The sequence below is a fragment of the Trachurus trachurus genome, assembly GCF_905171665.1.
Source record: "Trachurus trachurus genome assembly, chromosome: 15".
Classification (NCBI taxonomy): domain Eukaryota; kingdom Metazoa; phylum Chordata; class Actinopteri; order Carangiformes; family Carangidae; genus Trachurus; species Trachurus trachurus.
Window position 1 is genome coordinate 18,092,662 of NC_139906.1, and position 24,721 is coordinate 18,117,382.

The 24,721-nt window shown below is 39.7% G+C and overlaps 2 protein-coding genes across 2 annotated transcripts; one reads left to right on the top strand and one right to left on the bottom strand.

The window, feature by feature from the left end:
• Window positions 1–60: 60 nt before the first annotated feature.
• fbxo9 (F-box protein 9) lies at window positions 61–12,270 on the top strand. The gene is made up of 13 exons (XM_083988148.1): window positions 61–208; window positions 2,119–2,190; window positions 2,696–2,827; window positions 2,933–2,990; window positions 4,488–4,587; window positions 5,269–5,399; window positions 5,501–5,615; window positions 5,849–5,967; window positions 6,473–6,563; window positions 6,665–6,760; window positions 6,884–6,977; window positions 7,684–7,838; window positions 7,934–12,270. The coding sequence occupies exons 1-13, from the start codon at window positions 206–208 to the stop codon at window positions 8,040–8,042; spliced, it is 1,275 nt and encodes a 424-aa protein (XP_083844274.1). The 5' UTR covers window positions 61–205; the 3' UTR covers window positions 8,043–12,270.
• Window positions 10,810–23,824, bottom strand: elovl5 (ELOVL fatty acid elongase 5). Its single transcript, XM_083988150.1, has 8 exons — window positions 23,668–23,824; window positions 19,551–19,615; window positions 19,064–19,251; window positions 16,501–16,578; window positions 15,670–15,841; window positions 14,971–15,095; window positions 14,056–14,190; window positions 10,810–13,455 (listed from the first exon to the last, which is right to left on the bottom strand). The coding sequence occupies exons 2-8, from the start codon at window positions 19,606–19,608 to the stop codon at window positions 13,327–13,329; spliced, it is 885 nt and encodes a 294-aa protein (XP_083844276.1). The 5' UTR covers window positions 19,609–19,615; window positions 23,668–23,824; the 3' UTR covers window positions 10,810–13,326.
• Between the last annotated feature and the right edge of the window lie 897 nt (window positions 23,825–24,721).

Here is a 24,721-nt window from a genome sequence, read left to right on the forward strand (position 1 = left end):
GGGCGCCCCTCTGCTCAGTACCCCTCTCCTCCTCCTCCCCGCCCCTGACTTCCTGTGGAGCTCGGGGCCACTCAGCGAAATGGCTGCGTTCCTGCGAGCTCGCAAATATGTTCGTTGTGTTGTGCGTTTCTCCGACCGTGAACTGTAAACGCCGTTGTTGAACCGCCTGTGAAGATCAAACACAAGAGCTGCCAGCCGAGCTGTCATGGTGGGTGACCGTGCTTTAACCTGTTATTCGTGGGGGTAAAGGACTAAGTTAGGGCAGCTAGCTCGCTAACGTAGCTAACGTCACCTGTCGGTCACTACCTGCTGTGCTGCACGGCGGCCGACGTGTCTCCAGAGTTAACAACACCAGCGAGTAGTTATGAAACGCCTGAATGTTTCTGTGAACTCATTTCGGCGACAGGTCCTTTAAATAACCTTTGAAATAAACCACATGCTAGCATGAATCTGCAGCAGAGTCAGTGGTAATTTTAAGAGAACCTAGCATAACCCAATGTAATGCTGCTGCTCTGGGTCTTGTTGGTCTACTGTTACCAGGAGCAACTTTTAATAATTTTAATGAAGTTTTCAGATGTATTGAATTCATTTCAAAGCTAGTTTTTTGATAACCTGGACATGGTTAAAAAAAATGGACTGCTGAAATCCTGCGATGAAAATGTTATTTAAGTAGAGTATGAGTAGTAATCAGGACATGTACTCAAAATATTTAGCATGATAAATGGCATCTAAAAGAGTTAGGCTATACAACTGCAGAATTATTACTAACACCAGATTCATGTGTAAACAGGGTTTTATTTTGCAGCTGGTTGTTGTGAAGCCAGTTTACTTTAAGTTACAGTGGTGTGTATATACATATACAGTATATATATATATTATTGTGGAACAATCTGCTGATGGTTTTCTTGATTTATCTTGAAAGTCATGAAAAGGACACCTCATTATGTCAACTTTTAGATCTCTTGTTTTCAAAGTATATATTTTTGTAATTTATTAAAATGATGACGAGAAAACGGCTGATCAACCAATTGTCTCAGCTTTATGACATTTAGGTAATTTACTGATTAACAATGCATTTTATTTCATAAGATCCTCATAGAAATTGAATCAGTTCAATCTAGGAAGTAACTTGAAGCTACAGCTGTCAAATTGTGCGGTTGTAAAGTACCTAACACACATTCATTTGTCGTTGGCGTCAGGGTTAGTCTGATAAGCACTCTCCACTCTGCCTCATTTCCAGCTCATATCTGTGTTATGTTGCAGAAGAGATTGCAGTAAAGAGCAATAATGGAAGGACTGAGTGATTTCTACTTATCACATGCATGCCACAGGGTGTACACTGTACACTGAAATGTGAAAAAAAAACTCTAAAAGCCATGCAACCATCATAATATAAGATAAAAAATAGAGAATGTGGATTTAAAAGGTTTAAAACGAAAACAACATTGAAAATATCCCAATACAATTCTAAGGTATTAAAGCAGAAGTAAGCGATCCGGTCGTTTTGGCTAATGCTGCGTTCCAGGCAGGCTTTTGAAACCGTAAATTACAGCTTCAAGTCACAACTTACGACTTTGTAGCATTCCAGGCAACCCACTCGTGTTTTTCCGACCTGTTTTACCTGTGAAAGTCACTATAACGGCCACTCGTAACTTCTGACCCGTGACCTCGTACCAGATTGAACTGGTACGACTTCACGGGTCGGAAAAACACGAGTTACGGGCTGCCTTGAACGCGCCATAACAGTCCTCGTCCCTACGTCACCACATTCACGCGCATCCCTTGGCTGCACACACAGCCCTGCATGCCGTTCTCTCTCCTCATTGGATAAAAACTGTAGGATACGATAAATGTTTTCTCCTCGGCTCAGAGCAGAGCAGAGGGACTGACAGACCCGTGTTTCGGTCCAAACACTCTATGTAAGTGATTGCTGTCGGAAGATATAACTATTTAAGACTTATATTAACACAAATATATCACTTACTTCTGCTTTAAGTATAGGTTGAATTTGCATTCAGAAGCTAAACAAATCCACAACCACAATAGTAACAGTCTGGTTTTATGGAAAAATGACTCCTGTGATTATTTGAAGCAATGTTTCACTTATTCTTTGAACAGGCTGACGAAAATATAGATGTTGGAGGTACAATAGAGGATGAAGATGAAGGTTCAGATGACCCAAACCTTCAGGTGAGAGATCAAGTGTGTCTGTTCGCCCATACCTTTCCTACAGTGTATCAGTAGTAGCTTAGGCCATTTCTTCAAGTTTGAACATTCAGTTGGACTTGAGGATGAACTGAGAAGCCAAAGATCAAAAGACATGATCATTGTGACTTCATATATCAATGTATTTGGCCATAACTCACAAATTCATATGCTGCTAACGCTAAAACCTCTGACCATTATAGCAGGTTGGTGGAGGCTTACAACTACAGGGTTGTAACAGTCTTTTCTAATATCTAAATTGGTACATATGTCTCAGCTAATCACTACACAAGAGCAGTATTTCTTTGGCCAGCTACTGTTTCCTGTTAACAGTAAAGGAGCATGCATTCTCACTCAACCTACAATGTTATTATTAGTCTCAGAAGATATTTTAAATGGGCTGTAATTTAGAAAAATATTTTTGATTAAAACCCTGCCGATAATCTATCAACAACGAAGTTCAGAACATTTCTTTCGTATTTCACTGCAGCTGGAGCTCAATGTGTTCAGAGCCCAATGGATGTCTGAACTCAAACCGAGCTCTGGAGCGAGTGGAATAGGTGGTCGGCTGCTGCGACCTAAAGGCCAGAGGAGGACACAAGACATAGCTCGGGAGGAGAAAGTAAGTTGTGAAATTATTTCTTCTGGACCAATTAGTTCACATGTCGCAGAGTGTTCTCACTGAAATTTACAGAGCTGTTGAATGACAAGAGTCATCTTCATTCAGGCTACGGAGCTGTTCCTGAGAGCTGTGCAAGAAGAGCAGAGTGGAGCCGTCTATGAAGGTACGGTAACACAATATGTGATTATACCAACATTGGCTTGCATAAAATACCATTTATACTTATAAGGTTTTAAAATAAAACAGACTTTTATAGTTTCCTCCAACGCAGTAAAGGACCCTGATAATGATTTGCTGCTGGTCTTTTCTTTTAAGTATCAATGTGTGTGTTTTTTTTTGTTTTAGGTCTTTAATGTCTTGTGTGTGTGTGTGTGTGTAAAGGTGATGTTGGGCCATGCAAGGCAAACTTCTGTTACCCTTTGGTTTCAGACAAATAAAGTTTCTATTCTATTATAAAAAATCACTTGTTGCCATGCTGTAAGCGGTTTGCGTAGCACAGAGCGATAGCTATAACAGAGTGGCTGTTATATTATCTATCGCTCTGGCGTAGCAGGTACGCAATGTGGTACGATTCGCCTCTCTAAATTATGCAAAAAAAAAAAAAAGCTGCTGACATCCGTGAGTTTAAATGTTTAATTGCAGTACTCATGTCTAGCAGCACGATGCAGCAGCTTCAACTAATTATCGAGCGGAAAATAGCGTAGAATAACGAGTCTGCTGAACGTATCGCGTTATAGGCAAAGATAGCTATAGCGTTACAGCCCCTCCCCCTCCCTGTTCCCCGCTCACCTGACCCACACCGGCTGGCAAAGGGCATAAAAAGGTAAACAGACTTGCGTGTGCGTGCATGTGCAGACCTGCCAACTTTTGGTGCATGTGTAACGTTAAAGCAGAAGTAAGTGGTCCGGTCGTTTTCGCTAATGCTGCGTTCCAGGCAGGCTTTTGAAATCGTAAATTACAGCTTCAAGTCACAACTTACGACTTTGTAGCGTTCCAGGCAACCCACTCGTGTTTTTCCGACCTGTTTTACCGGTGAAAGTCACTATAACGGCCACTCGTAACTTCCGACCGGTGAACTCGTACCAGATCAAACTGGTACAACTTCACAGGTCGGAAAAACAGGAGTTACGAGTTTCCTTGAACGCACCATAACAGTCCTCGTCCCTACGTCACCACATTCACGGCGTCCCTTGGCTGCACACACAGCCCTGCATGCCGTTCTCTCTCCTCATTGGATAAAACCTGTAGGATACGATAAATGTTTTCTCCTCGGCTCAGAGCAGAGTGACTGACAGACCCGTGTTTCGGTCCAAACACTCTATGTAAGTGATTGCTGTTGGAAGATATAACTATTTAAGACTTATATTAACACAAATATATCACTTACTTCTGCTTTAATAACGTTATTTTCAGGGTGGAAAAATGCGACGGTATATCAGGGCTGCTGGGGGGGCACCGAAAGTTGAGCTAAAGTCTACATTAAAAAAAAAAAAGAAGAAAAAATTTTTTTTGTGAGTTACGCCGTCCGGGAATAAATAATAGACGTTGCAGATATTGACAGTAACTGAGCATGTTTTATGAAAACTGTCGTATTCATTGCATTTTGTGAACACTTAAATTTTCCCCTTTTCTGTGCATTATTTGATGTCTTCACCTGCAGCCATCAAGTTCTACCGCATGGCTATGCAGATTGTGCCTGACATTGAGTTTAAAATCAACTACAGCCGTCCTCCTGATGCAGACAGAGGTGGAGGAAACTAGTAAGTTGCATTCAAGTGTTGCATCATTAATCAGTGTCTATGGTTCAGTTAATCTAAGTCAGCAGTGGTTCAACACTCAGGGAAAGGTCTGGGTTTCTTTAAAAGATTTCTTTAATCCACAGTGGTCTTGAGGTGCTGAGTTAAAGGCAAAGGGACTTCTTTCTTTTTTGGATGAAAGGTGAATTGTCTTCAAGCAACCGGTCCAGTTGCCTTCAACTCGGCACCTAAAGACTACAATGCCCTGGACGACTGAGAACCTTCACAGACATTAAATCCACAACATTGTGAGCTCATTGCCTTTAAATTGAATGAATTAAACTGGATCAACCTGGCAAACGGAGCCCTATGATATTTTATTTTTGTCGCCTCATGAAAAAGCTAACGCAGCATCTTCCTGTCTGTATTAATCAAGGTTAAGTATCTTTGCCAGGTAATTTTATGGCAGAGAGGAGTATAACTATCTGCTACATTAACTGAAGCGATGCAGAAAAAGAAAATAAATCTGTCACAGTTAGAAGAGAAACAGTAGTGATACCAAAGTTGTTCTGACCCATTCACATCAACAAGAAATACAGGTTTTTCGGGGCTCTTATTCGTGTCTTAAAGGGGAGTGGTATAGTGAATCAGTGAAAGGGATACTTGCACTTTTTAACCTGAACATGTCATGTCTGATTGTTGTAGCATGGAGGACAGCGATGTTGATGGTGAGATTGAGGATCTACTTGCCTATTTTGAGCAGCAACTCACTCTGGAAAGCTCCTTTCCAAAGATTTGCACTCCTGAGTTGGAAATGACTCAGATGCACATTTCAGGTACAAATCGGTCCTTTTTATGAGATTGTAAACATGTCTAAAGCATTTACCCACTTGCATTCGTTATGAGTGATTTTACTTTCTGTTTTGACTGACTGCAGCCTTGCCGCGGGAAATCCTGATGTACATATTTCGTTGGGTTGTGTCGAGTGATCTGGACATGCGAGCCTTGGAGCAGCTCTCGTTGGTTTGCCGCGGGTTTTACATTTGTGCAAGGTCAGTCCAGCTGTCGTAACAGATCAGATGTGCGACAGCTTGTTTGCCAACAGCTTGCCTTTCTCAGGCTTTGCCTCTCAAAAATGGTTTACTCGGGATCAGGCAAGTGGGTGATCTCATGCACAATAGTTGAAGCAATTAAAAGAAATGTCTCTCTCTCTCTCTATATATATATACATATTCAGGTTCAGCTTATCTTATTTTTTTTGTGTATACTTTTAATTTCACTGCAGAGACCCTGAGATTTGGCGCTTAGCCTGTTTACGAGTGTGGGGGCGGAACTGCACCAAGCTTGTACCCTTCAAATCCTGGAGGGAGATGTTTCTGCAAAGGCCACGTGTCCGGTTCGATGGTAATGAAGCCGCTCATCAGAGTGTTTCCATATTCTGAAACCAGTGATATATTATTATCTTCCCCCATTCCCATTATAACTCCAGGTGCACAGTACTTAGGAGGTCGACAGCTATGTTTTTGAAGCGTAAAGTCCATGACTGCAGGAATCTTAAAATGTAGTGTGAAATTGCTGAATTGCTGATTCTGTCTGGTTCTGTCATGAACAGATTTAAAAACAATGGAAAATGACCTGATTTTGATGCTTTATGATACTCACATGATGATTTAAACATTAAAAATAAAAAATGAAAAATAAAATTCTTAACATAAAAGTTATATACACAAAAGAGTCTGAATTGACCATATCCTTACCCGGCTAAATGTTGCCATTAAAAATAGTGTGGAACTGAACTGCTTCAAAAAGTTATAAATGCCCAGTGTTGCTGACAGTCTTTATTATTACTGTAGTTCACATCTAAAGATTTATTGAATGTTGAACCTCTCCATTCATATAATTGTCACAGGTGTCTACATCAGCAAGACATCATACATTCGTCAAGGAGAGGAATCCCTGGATGGATTTTACAGGGCTTGGCACCATGTTGAGTACTACAGGTAGGTATACTGTACTTCTACAGGATGTTGTGACTGTAATCATCATTCCCGGGTGTGAATTCTACAGATGTCGGAGCTAAATGTTGACTTCATCATCACAGATACCTCCGGTTCTTCCCGGATGGCCACGTCATCATGTTGACCACCCCTGAGGACCCACTGGTCGTCATCCCCCGCTTGCGTACTAGGAACACCAGGTCTGTCCTCTCTTGTTTTCTGTAAACTCAGCCAGAATGGAAGCTACAGTGTAATAGAAATAATTGAACATGTTCATCGCCAGCAAGTTCGCTCAATTGTTGAATCGTGTGTTCATTTCACAGACTGGAATCTGTTCTGCTGGGTCATTTCCGTCTGTCACAGGAGACAGACAATCAAACCAAAGTCTTTGCTGTCGTCTGCAAGAGAAAGGAGGAGGTGAGAAACAGTTGGGGTGTTTTATGATAAGAGAAAGATTAAAAGAGAAATGTGCTTCCTTTAAAGGGATAGTTCAACATTTTGGCAAATTTGCCCATTGCCATAATCGCTATAGTCATAGCAGTAGGTAACTCATCAAATACACAATCCAACAACTCCAAAACGCTGTCATGGACAAGTTGTGACCTGCACATTCACCACGCTATGAGAAAATAACGGAACGTTACGAGACGGAGCCGTTTTCGAGGTAAATTCATTCTTCAGGGACAGTTTTTCAGCAAGCACTCTCTGCATTTGCCTCGAAAACGGTTCAGTTTCGTAACGTTCCATTATTATCTCATAGCGTGGTGAATATGCAGGTCACAACTTGTCCACCAGAGTGTTTTGGAGTTGTTGGATTGTGTGTTTGATGAGGGAAACCAAGAAATCCCATTAGCCTCCATAGCTTAGCTCTGAGCAGCTCACGGCTCTGCTCCGCCGTTCTAAAAACAGCTTGCACCGACAATTAAAGGTAACGAACCTACTGCTATGCCTATAGTGATTATGGCAATGGGCCAATTTGCCAAAATGTTGAACTATCCCTTTAAAGTTCTCCAGATGAGGTTTTGTCTTTTGTAGTGAGGCCTTAATATGAGCTTTTTAAGTAAGTCAGTTCATGGCCCAGGTTGTAATCTGATTTTTTATTAATTTAATTTTTTTGTAACAGAAAGCGACCGAGTTTCAAAGGAGTCGGTTCTGCAGGCGGAACCCAGCTCAAGAGGCTGACCACACCTTCCATGTGGGACTACATTTGTCCTCCGGGGGGCGTCAGAACTTCAGTAAGCTGATGTGGATCCACCACTCCTGCCACATCACCTACAAGTAAGATACACCAGCACCAGTGGTTGTAGGAGAGAGACCAATCATTTCTATTTTTCTGCGGTTTCAAAATTTGACACCAAGTATGTTTTCTTTAGGCTGACTGGGGAAACGGTTGTCACGGCGTTCGACCTGGACAAGATGTACGCACCCTTCCTCTTTGCACGTGTGAAGAGTTACACTGCTTTCTCGGAGCAGCCTCTTTAAACAGCATGGACACCTGCACTTGACCCGAAGAAGACCACAGTAAAGGTTGAAACAACATTTAACACAAAGCATATTCCTCAGCCTGTTTAATTTTGTTCTGCAGCTGGATTATCGTGTTAGTACACAGTACACACCCCTCATGTTTCCTACACACAAGCATGTTACGTTACAAGTTTGCATAATAGAAAACTACTTATTTTCTGATTTCAGAAATTATGGTAATGTGCTGAGAGCTAAAATGATTAGCAACCTTTCCCACCTGTTCCAAGCGATGAATGTTCATAATCTTTTTTGTTTCATGGTGCACTTTCTCCCTCAAATAAACTGTGGTGAAAAATACGTAGGCCTACATGTCCTTAATTTACATATTTTCTATGGATAAATGGTGCATAAAAAGACACTGGGTCAGTGTGAGATCATGTTAAAACAGAAGTTTATATACTGTACCAGCCTCAGGTTTGTGATGTGGAACCAGGCAGGATATCTATGAGATTTATCTAACAATTCCTCAGTATGTAATGCTCAGTTATATCTATAGAAAATACGATACATCTCAGTAAAAATTGCAGACATCCTATTACACAACCCTCAGTAAAAAGACATTGCAGATGTGATTTCAGACTTCAACATCATTTCTCTTGCTGAGGACACACAGGGGTATAATCCACGCATTACATTTTCTGGGAACCAAGCGCGGACAGATCAAACAGGATTTGCAGAGGGGGAAAAAAATAAATAAAAGTGGAAGTTGTATTGGATTAGGCTAAAATGATTTGTTGCTTGTTGACTTTAGTTGGTTTTTCAAATATATTTTTAAGAAACTAGTCGGTTGCATATCCCAAATTAACACACAGTAATACCATAAAGTTGTTGCTCAACAGCTATGGCTGCTTTTGGTGTTAGTTCTCTGGAAAGGAAGCAAATGTGGGACAACAACAGACAATAGGCATAAACAGCTGAGAGGATAAAAATAAAAGAACAATTATAAACATTTTTCTGCTTGGAAACTGGAGTAAGAGTTGATTTTTTTTTCACATGATCCCTCTTTTTTGATGCTGTTAAACTCGTGTTCTTACTGTCACTAATCCTGTTGAATTGTCATCTGTCACAGAGCCAAAGCACCCTACATTTAATACAGTGCAATACATTTACAAATGTGCAGTGCATTTAACTGAGGGAGAAATTTGAAAAAATGAACGGTCATCCATCCTGAACGATGCGGTCATTTTGAAATACAGTAATTCATGACTCCTCAGACACACCCCCGCCCCCCCCTCACCCTGTCTCCCTCAGGCCATGGCCTCAGTAAAATGAGTGAGTAAGGCATTGTTTTCATAGTGGCTGGGCCAGCAGACACGCCACCAAAGGGCACAAACAGTTGTTCTGTCCTCCAACTGTGAGCTGTGTGTGTGTGTGTGTGACAGTATTGCAGTGCATCAAGTCTGCACACAACAGTGGTGAGGAGGAGGCCCTACTGATAACCACTTAAGTGGAAAGGACTGAGGAGGGCAAAGGTAGGAGGCTGTTTCTCAGAATAGATCACCGGCTCTACATTTTGACTGGAAAATGAGAAATGAACTGGACTCCCTTAGTCAAGGCAGGTGTCAGGAGAGGAGTGGAAGTCTTTGTTGTTGTTTCCATGAAAGGGTCCTGTTTCTGTCACATAGGGAGCTCAGCAACAGCTCACCAGCCATGTGTCCTTACTATACTGGACTAAATGAACTAAACCTGATCCACACAGATTTACAGTCAACACTGGACTATTATTACCAAGAGTGACAAAAAAAAAATCCTCAGGTCTTGGGCTTATCCCTCCAAACCTTATGAAGAGTTGGGGGCTGGTATCAGAAAACCGAAAACTTTGTTCTTGGTTTTGATGCCTTTACTGTTACAGCAACTTCCTTCTGTAGTTAAACATGGTGGCTCACAAAATCCGAATTTCTATTTCAACCTCACTCCAAAGGAATAGAGTAAAACACACAAGAGACTAAAAACATTAGTGCTTTATTTGGCCAATTAGCAGTACATCACTTTAAGTGTAACTGTGAAGCTGCTGTCATTTCTATGAAGACATTTGATTTGAAGCGTTTCAGTTTGTTTGAAACACTGCTGTTGTCATTATGCCACTAGTTTATCTTCCACTGTTGTTCAGAGCTGTTGGCACTACAGCAGTACTACAAAAGAGGAGTTTTCCAATCATTGAAAGCAAGCCATTATTTATTTAATTGAATATTGAAGTAGCAACAGAGAGGTTTAGAAATGAGAAAGGCTCTGGATGTATACATCTCAGGAGAAACTCATATTTAGTATTCAATATTATAATCTTGAATATGTGAACACCCAAACTATCACATCTGAATAAAAACTGTCCCTTTTCCTTCATTGATTTGTTAATATTTGAAGGAAGAAAAAAAAACACAAACCTTGCAATATAAACACATTTCAACACCTGAGTAAATCCAACAAAACATCAAAATATTTGACACTTTTGTTCAAAAAGCTTCTCTAAGCTATTTCATCCTCCTCTGACAAAGGGCAGTTGCTATTACTGTAGTTTTTTGTTTATTAGAGCCAGTTTGGGGGAAAAACAAAAACTCAAACTTGCATCATATATATTAAATCACAGCAGTCTACAGCCATGTGTGGTTTAAGCTGCATGCTAAGGTAAGCATGCTGTTGCCTTATAAATGTTTCTTTGTTGTTGTTTTTACACTTGAATCAATTATTTGTGGCATTCACATCATTTTCAAGGAAGGAAAACAGCAGGTTTACAATCTCAGTTCATTTTAATCTCACAATGAGTAAGGAGTCAGAGCATATTAACCCACATTTACCCCTGATTTCAGAAATTTATATATTTATTTCAACAGTTTATAAAACCTCTTACCTGTATGCTTCCTTGGCCGTTGTCAGTTGGGGAATAATTTAATGCTAATGCTAATCCTGCCCTTATAGTATGTAAATCCTGTTACTTTGTACAACAGAGGACCTGTACTAGCGAAGGAGTATAGCTGAAAATAATAATAATAAAAACAAAAAAAAAATCAACCATATTTAAATGTCTGAGTAGATGTGGTTCATGCTTGTTAAAGTAGTTTTGTTATTGGCAGATATGTGTGGACCAGATTTATCATGTGGAGAAACTACAGCCTTTGTGTGTACTATTCAGGTTTTAACAATCATTCCTGATGCAGTGAACATGAATGTAGGTCACCTATACATTTAAGCAACATGTCATGCTCATTCAGCGGTTAAGGCCTTACAGCACCTCATTAAATTGAATCAGCATGGTAGAGTGAAGCAGCAGCGCTCTATAGCGAGGGTGTCAGCTTTACAGTTCATAATTCAAACATCTATATACTGTTTTTTTCTTTTTAACCTTTCTATACCAGCATTTACCGTGTACAAGAAAACCCCTGACAATGGTAAAAGGAAAATAACACAAGGAACATAAAGGAATAAATATTTGCATACAACAACCTTGTTTACCCACAAAAATACATTCTGTATTGTATTGACTGTTGTATTTAAATAACACAAAAATCCTGTTAATATGGAAAAGAAACATGTTTTTTTTGTTGTTTTTTGTGATGACACTAATCTGCTGAGTAATAATTGATAGGATCTAAATACAAGGCTACAGCAAGGCTAGCATTCAGTTAGCTTAGTTTATTATTAAGACTGGAAACGGCAGGTCTGGCTCTTTTCCAAAGGTAAGAATGAAGATTTAAGCTGAGTTTTAGAGGTTTTGGTAGGCAGATTTTTTTGTCTACCTTTGGACAGAGGTAGGTTACCTGTTACCTCCAGTTCCCACTCTTAATGCTAAGCTAGGCCAACAGAGAGAGTGGTATTGATCTTTTCTCACGCTCTTATTTCTCAACCATCCATTAAACCTATGATAAACACCACTTTTGTGTGCGGTATGTGACTGTTGTTAGGAATGATAAGTTTAGGACATTTGATAATTTGAAAAAAAACAAAAAAAAACTATATATGACAGAGTCAGGCACAGGATCTGAACAGGACGTTTGACACATATTAGTCTGAAATAGACCAACATGAGCCTGATGATAGATGACAAATGCTCCATTAGAAACCAAATGAACTGGTCCAGAAGGCACCCTAATTATGTATGTCAAAAAAAAAAAAACTGACAAAAGAAAGTAGCTGTCCTGACACTTTTGATGTTATCACAATCTCCCCAAATCCTTGTGTTGGTGAAGATGATGTAACAAACAAAAGCACCAGAACATCTAGCACTGTAAATGGTAACTGGGGTTGTGTTGAGACCAGTTTTTCATTTGCTGTTTCCATGGTCAGTAAAGCTCATTCTCAATTATATATTAAAATTTAGTTGAATATACTGTAGCTATGTGCATATTAAGTGCTGAAGTAAAGCTTAGCTTGATCATTTTAATATCTTAACAGTTAACAATAAGCTGCAGTGCAAATCTAATGGGCATCGCCTCATTTGATTCATATCTGTGAATTCAAGTTCTAGCTGCATTTACTGGATAAAAGCTACAGTAGATTTAACACATGAAATGGGGGAAAACTGTGCTCATCATAACACAAAACAACTGCCCTCTAAAACTATGTCTGGTTTAAATATGAAGCACATGAAGGACATTATATGCTTTGGTTATCCTTTGGTTGGATGGCTAACTATTCCAAATTGGAGACGCTGTGCTGCAAATATACAGCAAAATGTGACTTACTTAATACCTGCCAATATAACGCATTACAGTATCGCAGGGTAAAATTTAAGATTATGTAATAGCCCTGGCAGGAGTTTGATAAGGCAAGACACAAGATGCATGCTCTAGTTAGACATTAAAGACCATGGTAAGCACTGTGTTGTTTTAATTGTCCCTTAGGTTGACGTCACTGAGTGTAATGAAACCTCCAGCTGCCAACAAACTTGCTGGAGCTGGAGCTTTGGACTTTGTGTGTGTGAAGCATCATTGAACGAGTCAAAATATGCGTTTGTTTGCTGGTAGCGAGAACACGACTTTTTTTGCTTTGGAATGAATTCCCTCTAGAGGGCGGGGGAGGAAACGTTGTGCAGCGTTGGTCATACTACAATACTCTTCTCCTTTTAACTATATTAATTTCAGAATTCAATGCCATGAGTAGCAGTGTGCAAAAACATGGAAAGTCTCTGGATATATGTGGCTATGGCTTATTTCATCTCAAGTGAATGCTAGATTATTCTAGATAAGAAGATACATTTACCTCCTAGCAGCATTAGCTAACACTACAGTGAGCAGCGGTTTCGCAAATGTCAATCCATCCTCAGTTTCTTCTGTACGTTGTGCTCCACAGATGGCGTCCCATTTGCATGTCCATTTGTTGATACAGCAGAGCCATTCTGGAGCTCCTTTTTTAGAGAGCCACTGTGCTTCTTGTACGTCTTGAGTGACAGAACATGGAGAAATAGAGAATATGTTATTATACACAATGTTATTATGGAAAATTGACTAAAGTTGTTAACTTATCAGTTTGTAAAAAGTACAGGATGGGCAATAAGCAAAATGTAAGATAGTATTAGAAGCAACAAATTAGGTCGCCAAATTTTTCCACCATATTCATCCATGTAGAATGACAAATAACACAGTTATTACATGATTATTGTCAACGTATTGGAAACACTGAATCCAACAACACAATATACACATTTGAAAATTGGTCACAATTAGTGTAGTGTTTCAGCAACTATTACTCTAACAGGAGTAACTGCTGCATTTGTTAGGGACTATTTTCATCTGCGGTTGAATACATAATTTGTGCTTAGTGAGTACAGGTATTTAGAGCAGCAGGACAGTGCTTGTGGGATAGACTTAAAATAAACTACAGTGCCTATGTTCATGGTAGTAAAGGAACACATCACCCTGTGCAACAATATGGCTCATTGATGAGTTTTATAATTATTATTTGGGGTACAATGGAGTTGTATGCCACAGATTCATCATTTAAACTCTTTGTAATGCTTTAAAATGGAAAAACAACTCACCTGACTGTAGAAGTTTGAGAAAAGGATAATGAGTGTGACCATGTAACTTATTTGGAAATACAGCCATCCCCTGGGGAAGTCACATGGCCATATGACAGCGCACATTGTCTGAGACATGGTTAAAAAGAACTGGATCTGGAGGGAACATGACACATACATACCAGAGTGAGAAGGTGACACTGAGAGCCTATACAAAGGTAATATTGATCCAGGGGCTAAAATATCTTAAATGGATGGTAAAAACATCTGCATTGTGATAATACTAAAAGACGGTCCTGCACTAAAAGCTCCAGGAAATCTCCCAAGATCTAACTGATCAGCTCAACACTGTGAAAAACCTTTTGTTTTCCACCCAGAAATTACTTCACTACTACTGCAGCTTATACTTTTCACTTCACTACATTCAATTGGCAGCTATGGATTGACAGCATCAGATTTTTCATCCAAAACAAAAGCTAAAAGTGAACAGCTCAACATCGCATTCTTTGCTCTCATTTCCTGATCTTTACTTATGCAAAATAATTTTAAAAAATTAAAATAGTTTAAAAGCTGTATTCTTACTCTATTACAACTTTTTTCCCACCTCTTTTAAGAAGATGTAATTCCTATGATGTATTTCTACAATGTCTTTATGACATGGGGGATTAAACTTCAATTACCCACAAACAAACAAAAAAAAAACTACTCACAAATTCATGTAGCTGTAATTATAATCACTGTATGTGTAATATATCACCATCAAATTACCTCTGTTTCTTTACATATTGATAGCAAACACAAATTTTACTTGAATAAGCTTTTGGATTGAGGATTTTTTCTTGTAAGTGAGGATTTTTTTTTTTTTTACACTCTGCTACTTTCACTTGATCTGAATACTTCCTCCACCACTGGGAATAAACTGTAGGATGAACCCACCAGCTGCAGCTGTGTGATGTATTTCTTCCACCAAAGGTACGGCCGCATGGCTGGGATGGCTGAGAGCCCGTAGTAAGAATACATCACGACGTGGACGAAGCTATTTAGGGATGCACCGAAATACGCTGGGTAGACACAGAGGAGAGACACTGTAAGTTATTTATCTACAAAGCAATTGCAGTGAGTGAATGGCAAGAGTACAATGGAGTGCAATGATCATACAGGGAATATAAAAATCTTTTCATTAGTCTGCTCCTTTTACAGCCGTTACTACTATTTTTATGTAAAATCAATGAAAGCCATTAACAGCAAGGTAACACAGAAATAACACAGTGAACATCTGATAAATAATAGAACACATTTATAGATCAGAAATATCACATTATACTTAAGTCAACAGTAAACAGCATTATTTGAAGCGACTTTCAGCCTTAGACCCCTCTAAGTCGCTGAGTGCTGTGCTGTTGTCTTTAATGGAAAAGGGCAAAAAGTGTGTTACACTGTGCTGCAGTGTTCAGGTCAATAAGTGTCACTTTGTGTCCTTCAAGGCTTTGTGGGGAAAACAGGCTGTTTTCAGGGCTAATGGGTTTAACATTAGAGCACTTGAATTATTTAGCTCAGTGTGAGCCCAAACAGCCTAAATGTGGTTCCCGGAAAGATTCGCGTCACTGGAGGGCAAAGTTGTGGTGGAACACTCACAGTGGCCGCAGGGTATCCAGTTCATAACAAACCACCAGATATTCAGCATGGTAGCGTGGTGGTAGATGTGAAGAAATGTGATCTGATGATTATTCTTCCGTAGTATGAAGAAAAACGTGTCCATGAATTCGATGATCTTGGAGAAGTAGTACCACCACAGGACATTTATAATCTGAGAGAAGACACAAGACACAAATGGTTAAAGATTCAGGTAAAACAGGATTTCCCTAAGAGACAACGCAGTGTTAGACAGCAAATCATAAAAAATACAGTGCATAAACTCCACTGCACAATTAATCAATGCAAGGTGATATCTGTCCCGAAGGCCCTTGAAATTTCCGGATGAATCATAAAGCAATTTAACTATCTGTATCTGTGACACGTTGATAAAACTTTCTTTTATTTAATCACCGCAGAACTGCAAAGCTGTGCACATTTCCCTGTGAGCCTTGTTTTCACCTCCACTGCAGAGCTCAGTGGGGACACTAAAGACAGTCATCATGATGACAAGGGTCGGATTAAATTGACTCCCTGTCTCTGCAGCTTATCTGCTGGGATTTACAGGTTCTCGCTCAAAGAAATCAGAGCAGTAGATTTGAGAGAAAACAAAAAGGCACAATTTGCTTACGTTATATGTGTATTCCAGCTGTCCTCTAGTAACTCCTATTCATGCCTATCTTTATTGTCCTGCTAATAACTTTTAAAAAGTGAATGGAAATCATAGCTTCAATGTAATTAAGTCAGAGATGTTTTTATAGGAAAAACAAAAAAACAAAAACATCCCTAGCGATAAACATAAGAGTTTTCACAGTGCCAGTCTGACTGACTCACCTTATTATCCACTTCTGGTGCACTGTAAATGTCCTGGCAGTAGAAGTTGTAGCCACCGTGCCACACAGCAGTAACAAGCTGAAGAAGAAACCAATCAGATTTGGTGATTAAATCTAGATATTACCAAATCATATGAAGACATTTGCAACATCCAGACATGTAAAAGTGAAACCTGAAATGTGACTGTCTCTTTCCCAGGAGTAATAAACACAAGCACAAACAAATGCACAGATAGCACATCTGATAAACCAGACTTGGTCACGTAACTGTCTATGGTCAGATTGGGGATTGTGATTTTTTTTTAAAGAGACCATGTCTAATATTAACATACTATAAATGGCACAATTTGATGTACAGTATTGCACATTTGCACCAGATGCTAATTTTGATCTGAAGTCCCTTCACAATTCCTGCATGCATGCAAGATTAGGGCAAATTAAAAGCATCTTCAGTTGGAGATATCACATAGATTTTCTATTTGAAAGTCTCTCAAGTCCAAGAAAATGTCATCTGTGTTATTTTTACAGGCTTGACAAAGTCTTTGCGACAAGTTAAACTAATATGAATGAAAGTGATAATAAGTGATGTGCCCCTTTAAAGAATAAGTATTCAAATGCACACAGATGGTGGGGTTCAATGCTGATTCACCAAATCGATATAGATCCACTGCCCTTGTCTGCTGCTGTAAAAGGCTTCACTGACTAACATTAGCCAAGAAACTGCCATCAGTTAAAAACCAGCATCGGAGCGACCTTTGCTTTTTAAACATCATGTATCGTATCATGGGTGCACACTGCCCTCTAACCTGATATAGTCAAAATATGAAAACAAAACAGATATTTATAGTCAGTTTTAATTATCATGTGATTAACCGCTGTACCCTGGACAGCTGACAAGAACAAAACCACCCCGTATTTTGATGCACATCAGGTGGTATTGATTTTGGACTGACAATAGCTCACCCCCTGGCTGGGCAATGGTCAGAGTACAGGGTTTAATGAATCACAGAACAGTCTACCGGGCCTTATGCAATGCAGACAGACAGACAAGAAGCTTGTTCTGCCAGCTGGATTGGGAGGAGAGTAGATACTTTAGACTCACTCGTGCACTAAAACACAATATCTGGTCCTCACGATCTGCTGTTCACAGGTACACCGTTCAACACAGCTGTAACTACGAAGTGGAACCTGGCCACTATACTGCCACAACTTAAATCACAAATCCGGCTAAGACCCTGTCACCTTGTCAAATCCAAATCCCATTCCATGTTTGTTTACACTAAGGGATCTATCGATTACAATTATTTAGTCAGCTGTTTATGAAAAAGCAGTTTTCCAGCAAACAATAGGCGGCTGTGTTGATGTCTGCGAGGGTAGATGAGGGATTTGATGGCTGAAACAATGAGCCTGTCAGCGTCCAGCTGTGTCCCTCTCACTCCCCGATTGCATTGTCCCTCATGGATGCTTTCAGTGAGAGATGCCAGGAGCCACAAGAGTAAAGTGTTGGAAATCCATTTGAAATCCATTTATGCCTTCTTTATAAAAGTTAGATGAGACTGATACTCTGTATTTCTGCTCTTTAGATATAAAGCTAGAGATACTGTATGTTAGCTTAGCCTCGCACAGAGAGCTTAGCATGAAACAACAATTAATAGTAACATTTGTTTTTTGTAATTAACAGATTTAATATGTTAATTGGTAGACTGGAAGTTACTTTTGTGTCTTGCAATTTCCCGCTGTTTACTGAGCTAACTGACTTTTGGCTCTAGCAGCACAGGAGACGTTTGATGTTTTGGGGAAAATACTCAAGTTGCTAAAAGGAGAAGAAGAGTGATATATAGCCTATTTGTAATATGTATACATATCATAAATATGATTGCTAGGCTATAGCCCGCAGTCAGTTAGCATAGCAAGCAGTGAATAGGCTAACCTTATGTGTCTCTAAGACTCATTCTGTATATCTAACCCACTAAAGATTAGTAAGTGTAAAAAAAAAAAAAAAGTATTGCTTATATTTTCTTTTTTTTCCCTTCATGATACTAAGATGCTTCATGTTTTTGATGGGATAACTAATAATGTCTTTATAATTAGTGAACTCGTAGCCCATGTTACGTTTATGTGGGAAAATGAGAAATAGCCTAGTTCATTTTTGTGGGAAACATTTTGGTAAAGGTTTGACATTTTCTGAAATTTGCTTGTCAGCTTTCTTGCTATCTGTGCACTTATTCTATAGCTGTTTATCTTATTTTAGGAAATGGGAAAACAGCTAGTCTGGCTCTGTTTGAGGGTTACAAGACTGAAAGCATTCACACATTAAGTGTTTGCAATCTTGTCATCTAATTCTGGCAGTAATTCTGCCAAGAAGGAATGTATCCAAAATGTAAAATTATTTTCTTTATTAAGAAATAAGTAAACAGATCTGGTGCATGCTATGCACACATTAGTTTCAGTGAGTATGTTCTTCTCCTTTTTTCTTTTTTTCCATAATCTGTCTGCAGTGTGAGCTTGCAGTGATTGCTTTGGCCTACTTCAACACATCTCAGTGCCGAGCAGTCTGTATTTACCTCATAGACCATGTAGAAGGACAAGAGTGTGAGGCCCAGATTGTAGAGCACCAGGAGGCCTCTGCAGGAGTACGGCTGCCTGTGTTTCATGTACTTGGGCCCCATCCACACAATCAGAAGGTACATGACTGTGAGTGCAAAGGTTGGTGTGTAGTTGTCCAGCAGCAGCCATCCCTTCACTCGCTGATCTGAAATATGGAGATAAATGGGCCAATTTTTATGCAGGGGCTGATAAGGTGGCCTCATTTGTAAGAGTGGATGAACTTGAGAGGTGGCAAGCAGTAGCAATGTTTGCTCAGTGTGTAAAGTTGGCAGTAAGAAGGTGAAAAACCAGAAGAAAGCAGAATTCTTGTGCAAGTCCATGCAATGTGCGCAGCACGTAATGAATGACGTGGGTCAGAGGTTTTAAGCAATGTTTACCTTGACTACCATCACGTGAGTTTTTGAAGTAACTACAGCATTTGCAACATCAGTAAACTTGACTTACCTCTGGGACCCATCCATGTCTCTATGTAAGTGTTGAGTTTATGATTGAAGGTCTCCATTTGTCACCTACAGAACCAACACAAACCCATTAGATAATATTTTTTCCATCCACTTAATGTTAAAGTTATCAACAATCTGCTTGTTTTTGCCATCACACACACATTTGACATAAAATGCAGTTTTTAATGTTAAGAAGCATTAACAGTTGCCACTAAATCCAGCAGACACTTGAGTTGCATTACCATTCATTTGAAATTGTTACATTTCTGGTGACCTGATTTGGGTACTTTTGACCCACTAAAAACTCTTCACTGGCTAGTTGCAAACCATTTCTGTCCATTTGATGCCAAGCAGGTAGTATCCAAGGTGTTTTATTTCATGAGAGATGGGCGAGTGAACTTAAACAGGTAAGATGTGGGCCGTTAAAAACCAAAACAATGACCTGAAAGAGGTTAAAATGCTCTATAGAGATGACGGGAAATACACATTGGAATTAACTGTGTGAATTTTGTGTGGATTTGTCACTTGAGGTGCCATATTATACATTACATTACATTACATTATAAGTCCTATGACCAATAGTGCAGCTTGCAGAATGGTTTGCTTAATTTTCTGCCTGAAAGAAGGCTTAATTAACAGTCATCTTGAAATGATAAAGAATGTTGTGCTTAAATAACAAAATGTCTATCATATCCAGTAGTCAGAACCTAAAAACCTAACTTTTTTTTCTTCCAGATTTTACTCTGTCATTAGTCTTGTCTATTGTTACTGTGTTATCAATCTGTACTTGATAACTGTGTCTTTTGCCTCATTTTCATGTCTGTTTGTGCTACAGACTGTTTAGCCTCTCCCATGCCCCAATAACTGATCCTTTGCATCCCTGTGGTTTCAAACAACAGATCAAATGTGGCCACTCAACAGTGTGGGACACAAAACAAGAAGCCAGCAGGCAGGTGTGTACTGGAGATAACCGTATCTCTGTTCAGTTAAAACTGCTGCATAGTGATTCTCTGGCTTTTGGATTATTCGAGGTAATGAGGGTGTCAAAATGTGGAGATTTATTATCCTTTACATGCTCCGCTACAATAATTGCAAAATCCTGTCTTACCCAGGCAACGCTGCTACTATATTCCCTTGCCAAAGTTGTCAGATTGTAGTGGTGGTGCATTTTTGTTTGCATCTGCTAATCGCGCAAGGCTTTTTGATAAATGGTTGGTGTGTCCACTTTGATTTTAACAGCTGCCAGTGACATTATATACAGTATAACCTACAATATTACATAAGATTTGCTGGTCTGCTTCTGACAGTCGGACCAGCCCTGTGACATGAAACAGAAACCCATTCACACAACTGTATAAACATACTGTTCTCTTCTCAAACTATTGTTCTCTGCTCAAAGTATTGTGTTCACTCCTTTGTAAAGTATCATCAGCATGCAGGAAGTTCATGTTAAATTGCACAGACATGTAAAAGTGGCCTGAGTATCAGGTCAAACTACATTTTTGGTTTTTCCCTTATATAAAGTTGTGACGATCATCCACAACTGTTGAGAAAAAGCAGTGTGAAATGGTCACACTGAAAACCTGATAACTCTCAGCCACAGACTCTTTCTTCATCATCACCCCCTGGGTATGTAAACAGTCTTACAGCGCCTTTATATTATTTTTCAGACCATGCTGTATTACCTGAGGGTTTTTTTCTTTCTTTTTTTTTTGCACAAAAGCCGCCTCAAAGCTGCTGGAAATCGGAGCATTTCCCACTGAGCTATACATTCGCTTCAGTCCTGTTACGCCACAGACTGCTGCACCACTGGACAGTCTCTACACCTGCGTCTTCAGCTGGAAGCATGACACAAGACAAAATATGGACTCTATTCTGCCCTGGGTACATCTTCCTCTCGTACATCAAACCCTAACCTCAACAAACTAGGCTACTAAAAAGCCTTAAAAAGACACACATCCCTAAACAAAGTTTAACATTACACCATAAATGAATCTGCAGATGGCTTACATCTGAGGCGACAGGGTTAACAACAGAATAACCTTGGACTTAACTGACAGAAATGTGAGATTGTCTATCAAATTTAGCTAAAGCATCTCAATTCAATCTGCACAGGGCTCCTATATACAGTCATATGATATTGAACCTTGGTCCTCGACCTATAGAACTGAGGTGGCAATGCCATGTCAATGACTTTGTTCACATCCATTCAATTCATTTTTCAAAATCTACGTAAAGATGTATTCACAGGACACACACTGCAGGAATGTTTTGAGGAAATACTCTTAGCACACATTTATTCCAGATAGGCTGTTGTGCAACTTAAATTATAAAAGAATTGCTATCATTTAAAGGGATATTTCAACATTTTGGCAAATTTGCCCATTGCCATAATCCCTATAGTTATAGCAGTAGGTTTGTTATCTTTCAGCCTCCCCATTTCCTGTCTGTCTCAACTGTCCCATCAAATAAAGGCATGAAAAGCCAAAAAAATATACTAAAAATAAATAAATGAACAAATAAAAATACACAATCCAACAATTCCAAAACGCTCTCGTGGACAAGTTGTGACCTGCACATTCGCCACGCTCTGGTTAACAAATGAGTTTGTATACATACTGCATATAAATAAAAGCTTAGGCGGATTTGAAAGGGACCCTACATGTTGCTGTGAATCGCTGCCTTGGCAACAAATCAGATATTCCTGAGAGTTGCCTTTGTGCATAATCACTCATTTGCAGGAACTAAATATGGCTTATTCTGATCACTGGTACAGTAATGTCCATGCTCTGATTATCAGAGATGCATTCGGCCGCACCAAAACACGATAATCTGCGAGGCCTTAATCAGAGTATATGATGAACCACAACAGGAGATCGTGTTAGCAGCTAGTCAATGATGAGTCTTGCTGCAGCCATGCAAAATATGTCTAAACAGGCACAGGCAAAGCTGGGTCTTTCCTAAACACTAATGCATCACCACGACTTTGGTCAGAAATACACTGTGGTTTCATCACTGCAGCTGATAATGATTCATCCGAACAGGCCGATTTACTGTAAGAGTTTGGGTTGGGCCATGTGATGTAACTATGAAAGAACTATGAAATATGTTGCCAGAAATTTTGCAGAACCACCCAACTTCTATGTCCTATGTCAGTGCGTTTAGTGTTGCAAAGTAATAAGTGGTATTATTATAGCCAACTTGGATTAGTGTGAGAACTTAATTTTATTTGTTTAATGTGTGCTGTATGTGCATTCTATGATGATAAAGATTTTCATACTGGAAGGGATAAATATCATTCTACCACATACAGGCACATGTACTGCAGAGATCAATAATAAGACATTGAAAATAATAATAACAGTATCAGTAGCCTGGGGTGGAGGATTTTACATTTGCAGTCATGCTCTCCAGACGTTTCCTAAAAACAATATTTTGTGCATGACATCATACGGACGTGCGAAACTGCAAAAACCCCAGTGTGTCCAGACAGAGCATAGAAAAGTTTTCAGCAGGAGGAGTAACTTTGTCACAGCACAGTCCAGTAGCTACATAAAAACATCCTGCAGCAGCAGCGGCAGCAGCAGCAGCAGCAGCAGCAGCAGGCTGTGTCCTCACAGGGATACTTTAGAGATACGACAATGACCACGCAGCATCGCCAATAGAAAACAAATGCGCTTGAACAAAATGCGTCCTGACGCTTCTTTTTTTTATTTTTTGCGCCACCATGTTGTACAATAGTAATTTTCCATCAGGGTCACACGTGTTAATCTAAAGTGCACTTTACGCGCTGTTGTCGACGCTACGGTACAAAACAGCAGCCCAGTCTCCAGCTGAAGTGAAAGATGTGAGCCTTTTATTATTACATGATCCACTTATATCATAACTCAAACTTCCAGACAGGAGTTAATAACATTACGATATTCAAAAAAAGAAAAAAAAGAAAACCCTCATCGCATCCTGTCGATCGCATCCAGGCTACAGTAACTATGGAGGTCATCGCTCCAGCATCACCCAAACTCATCGCTTTAGACGCCATGCGCGCTGCAACTATCTTTTTCTTTTTTCTTTCTTTCTTTTTAAATCCTCATCCGAAATAAAACCATAGAAAGCCTCACCTCAAAGTGCCCCAGCCGTCCAGTGGCGAAATGTTGAGTGTGGATGAGGAGCCGCAGCTGTTTGCCGTTGGACCGTCTATATCTCTACCTTCAGAGGCGGGGGAGAGAAAACGGCTGTGTAACCTTGCTGGCTGGCCCGGTCTGAGCACAATGTGCAGCCTTGTCGCTCAGTGGAAAATAGTGGGAGAGTGGGAGGAACGCGCAGGCTGGCCCATTGCCCTGCAGGAGGGTTAGAGCCAGGAGGTGACCCGGTGTGTAGTAGCCACACACACACACACATACGCAAGCACGCACGCACGCACGCACAATATGACATCGAGTCGATCTCTGCCCCTTCACTAATGACAATTTAATAGGCTGTAATTCCTGTAAATCATTAGCATCGAGTAGCCTATATAAATCTGTATGAGTGTTATTCTTTTTAAATTAATTTCCCTAATTTTTAAAAAGTAAACTTGTATTTTTGTAAGCAAAGAAACAGTTTTGGACATGTATGTAGCCTATGTTCAGTTTTTGAAGGGTTAGAGTTAGGGTGAGCAGGGAAATACAGTTTGGACTTAGACTTATGAACATGTATGTAGCCTGTTCAGTTTTTGAAAAATTAGGGTTAAGGTGAGCAAAGAAACACAGTTTTGGTTTAGACTTGAAACTAGATGTGCAGGAAGTAGGAATAAAGCCTATCACCTATCTGCAGCAAACTGATCAGACTGGCTCCCCTGGTCACAGCTGTGATTATCATGTTTCAAACTGTAAATGCCTGACATTATTAGTTATGTTCAGAGCTCTAAATGAAATCGAGTCATAACTTTTTTGTTGTTGTGCTTAGACCAAAAACTAACATCAGTTGTCACCCAGCTGTGTACACATAAACCTGGCAGACCATCAGAATTGGACGTAACTGGACTTCAGTGTGTTTGACTGAACTCACACTGTCCACTTTACATCAGCGAACCACCATGTAATGAATATCTCACTACTATTGTAAGGACATTATCACCAGATTGTAGGCGTAATCTCAAAGCTATTTGATTATCAACTTAATTATCAACAGAAA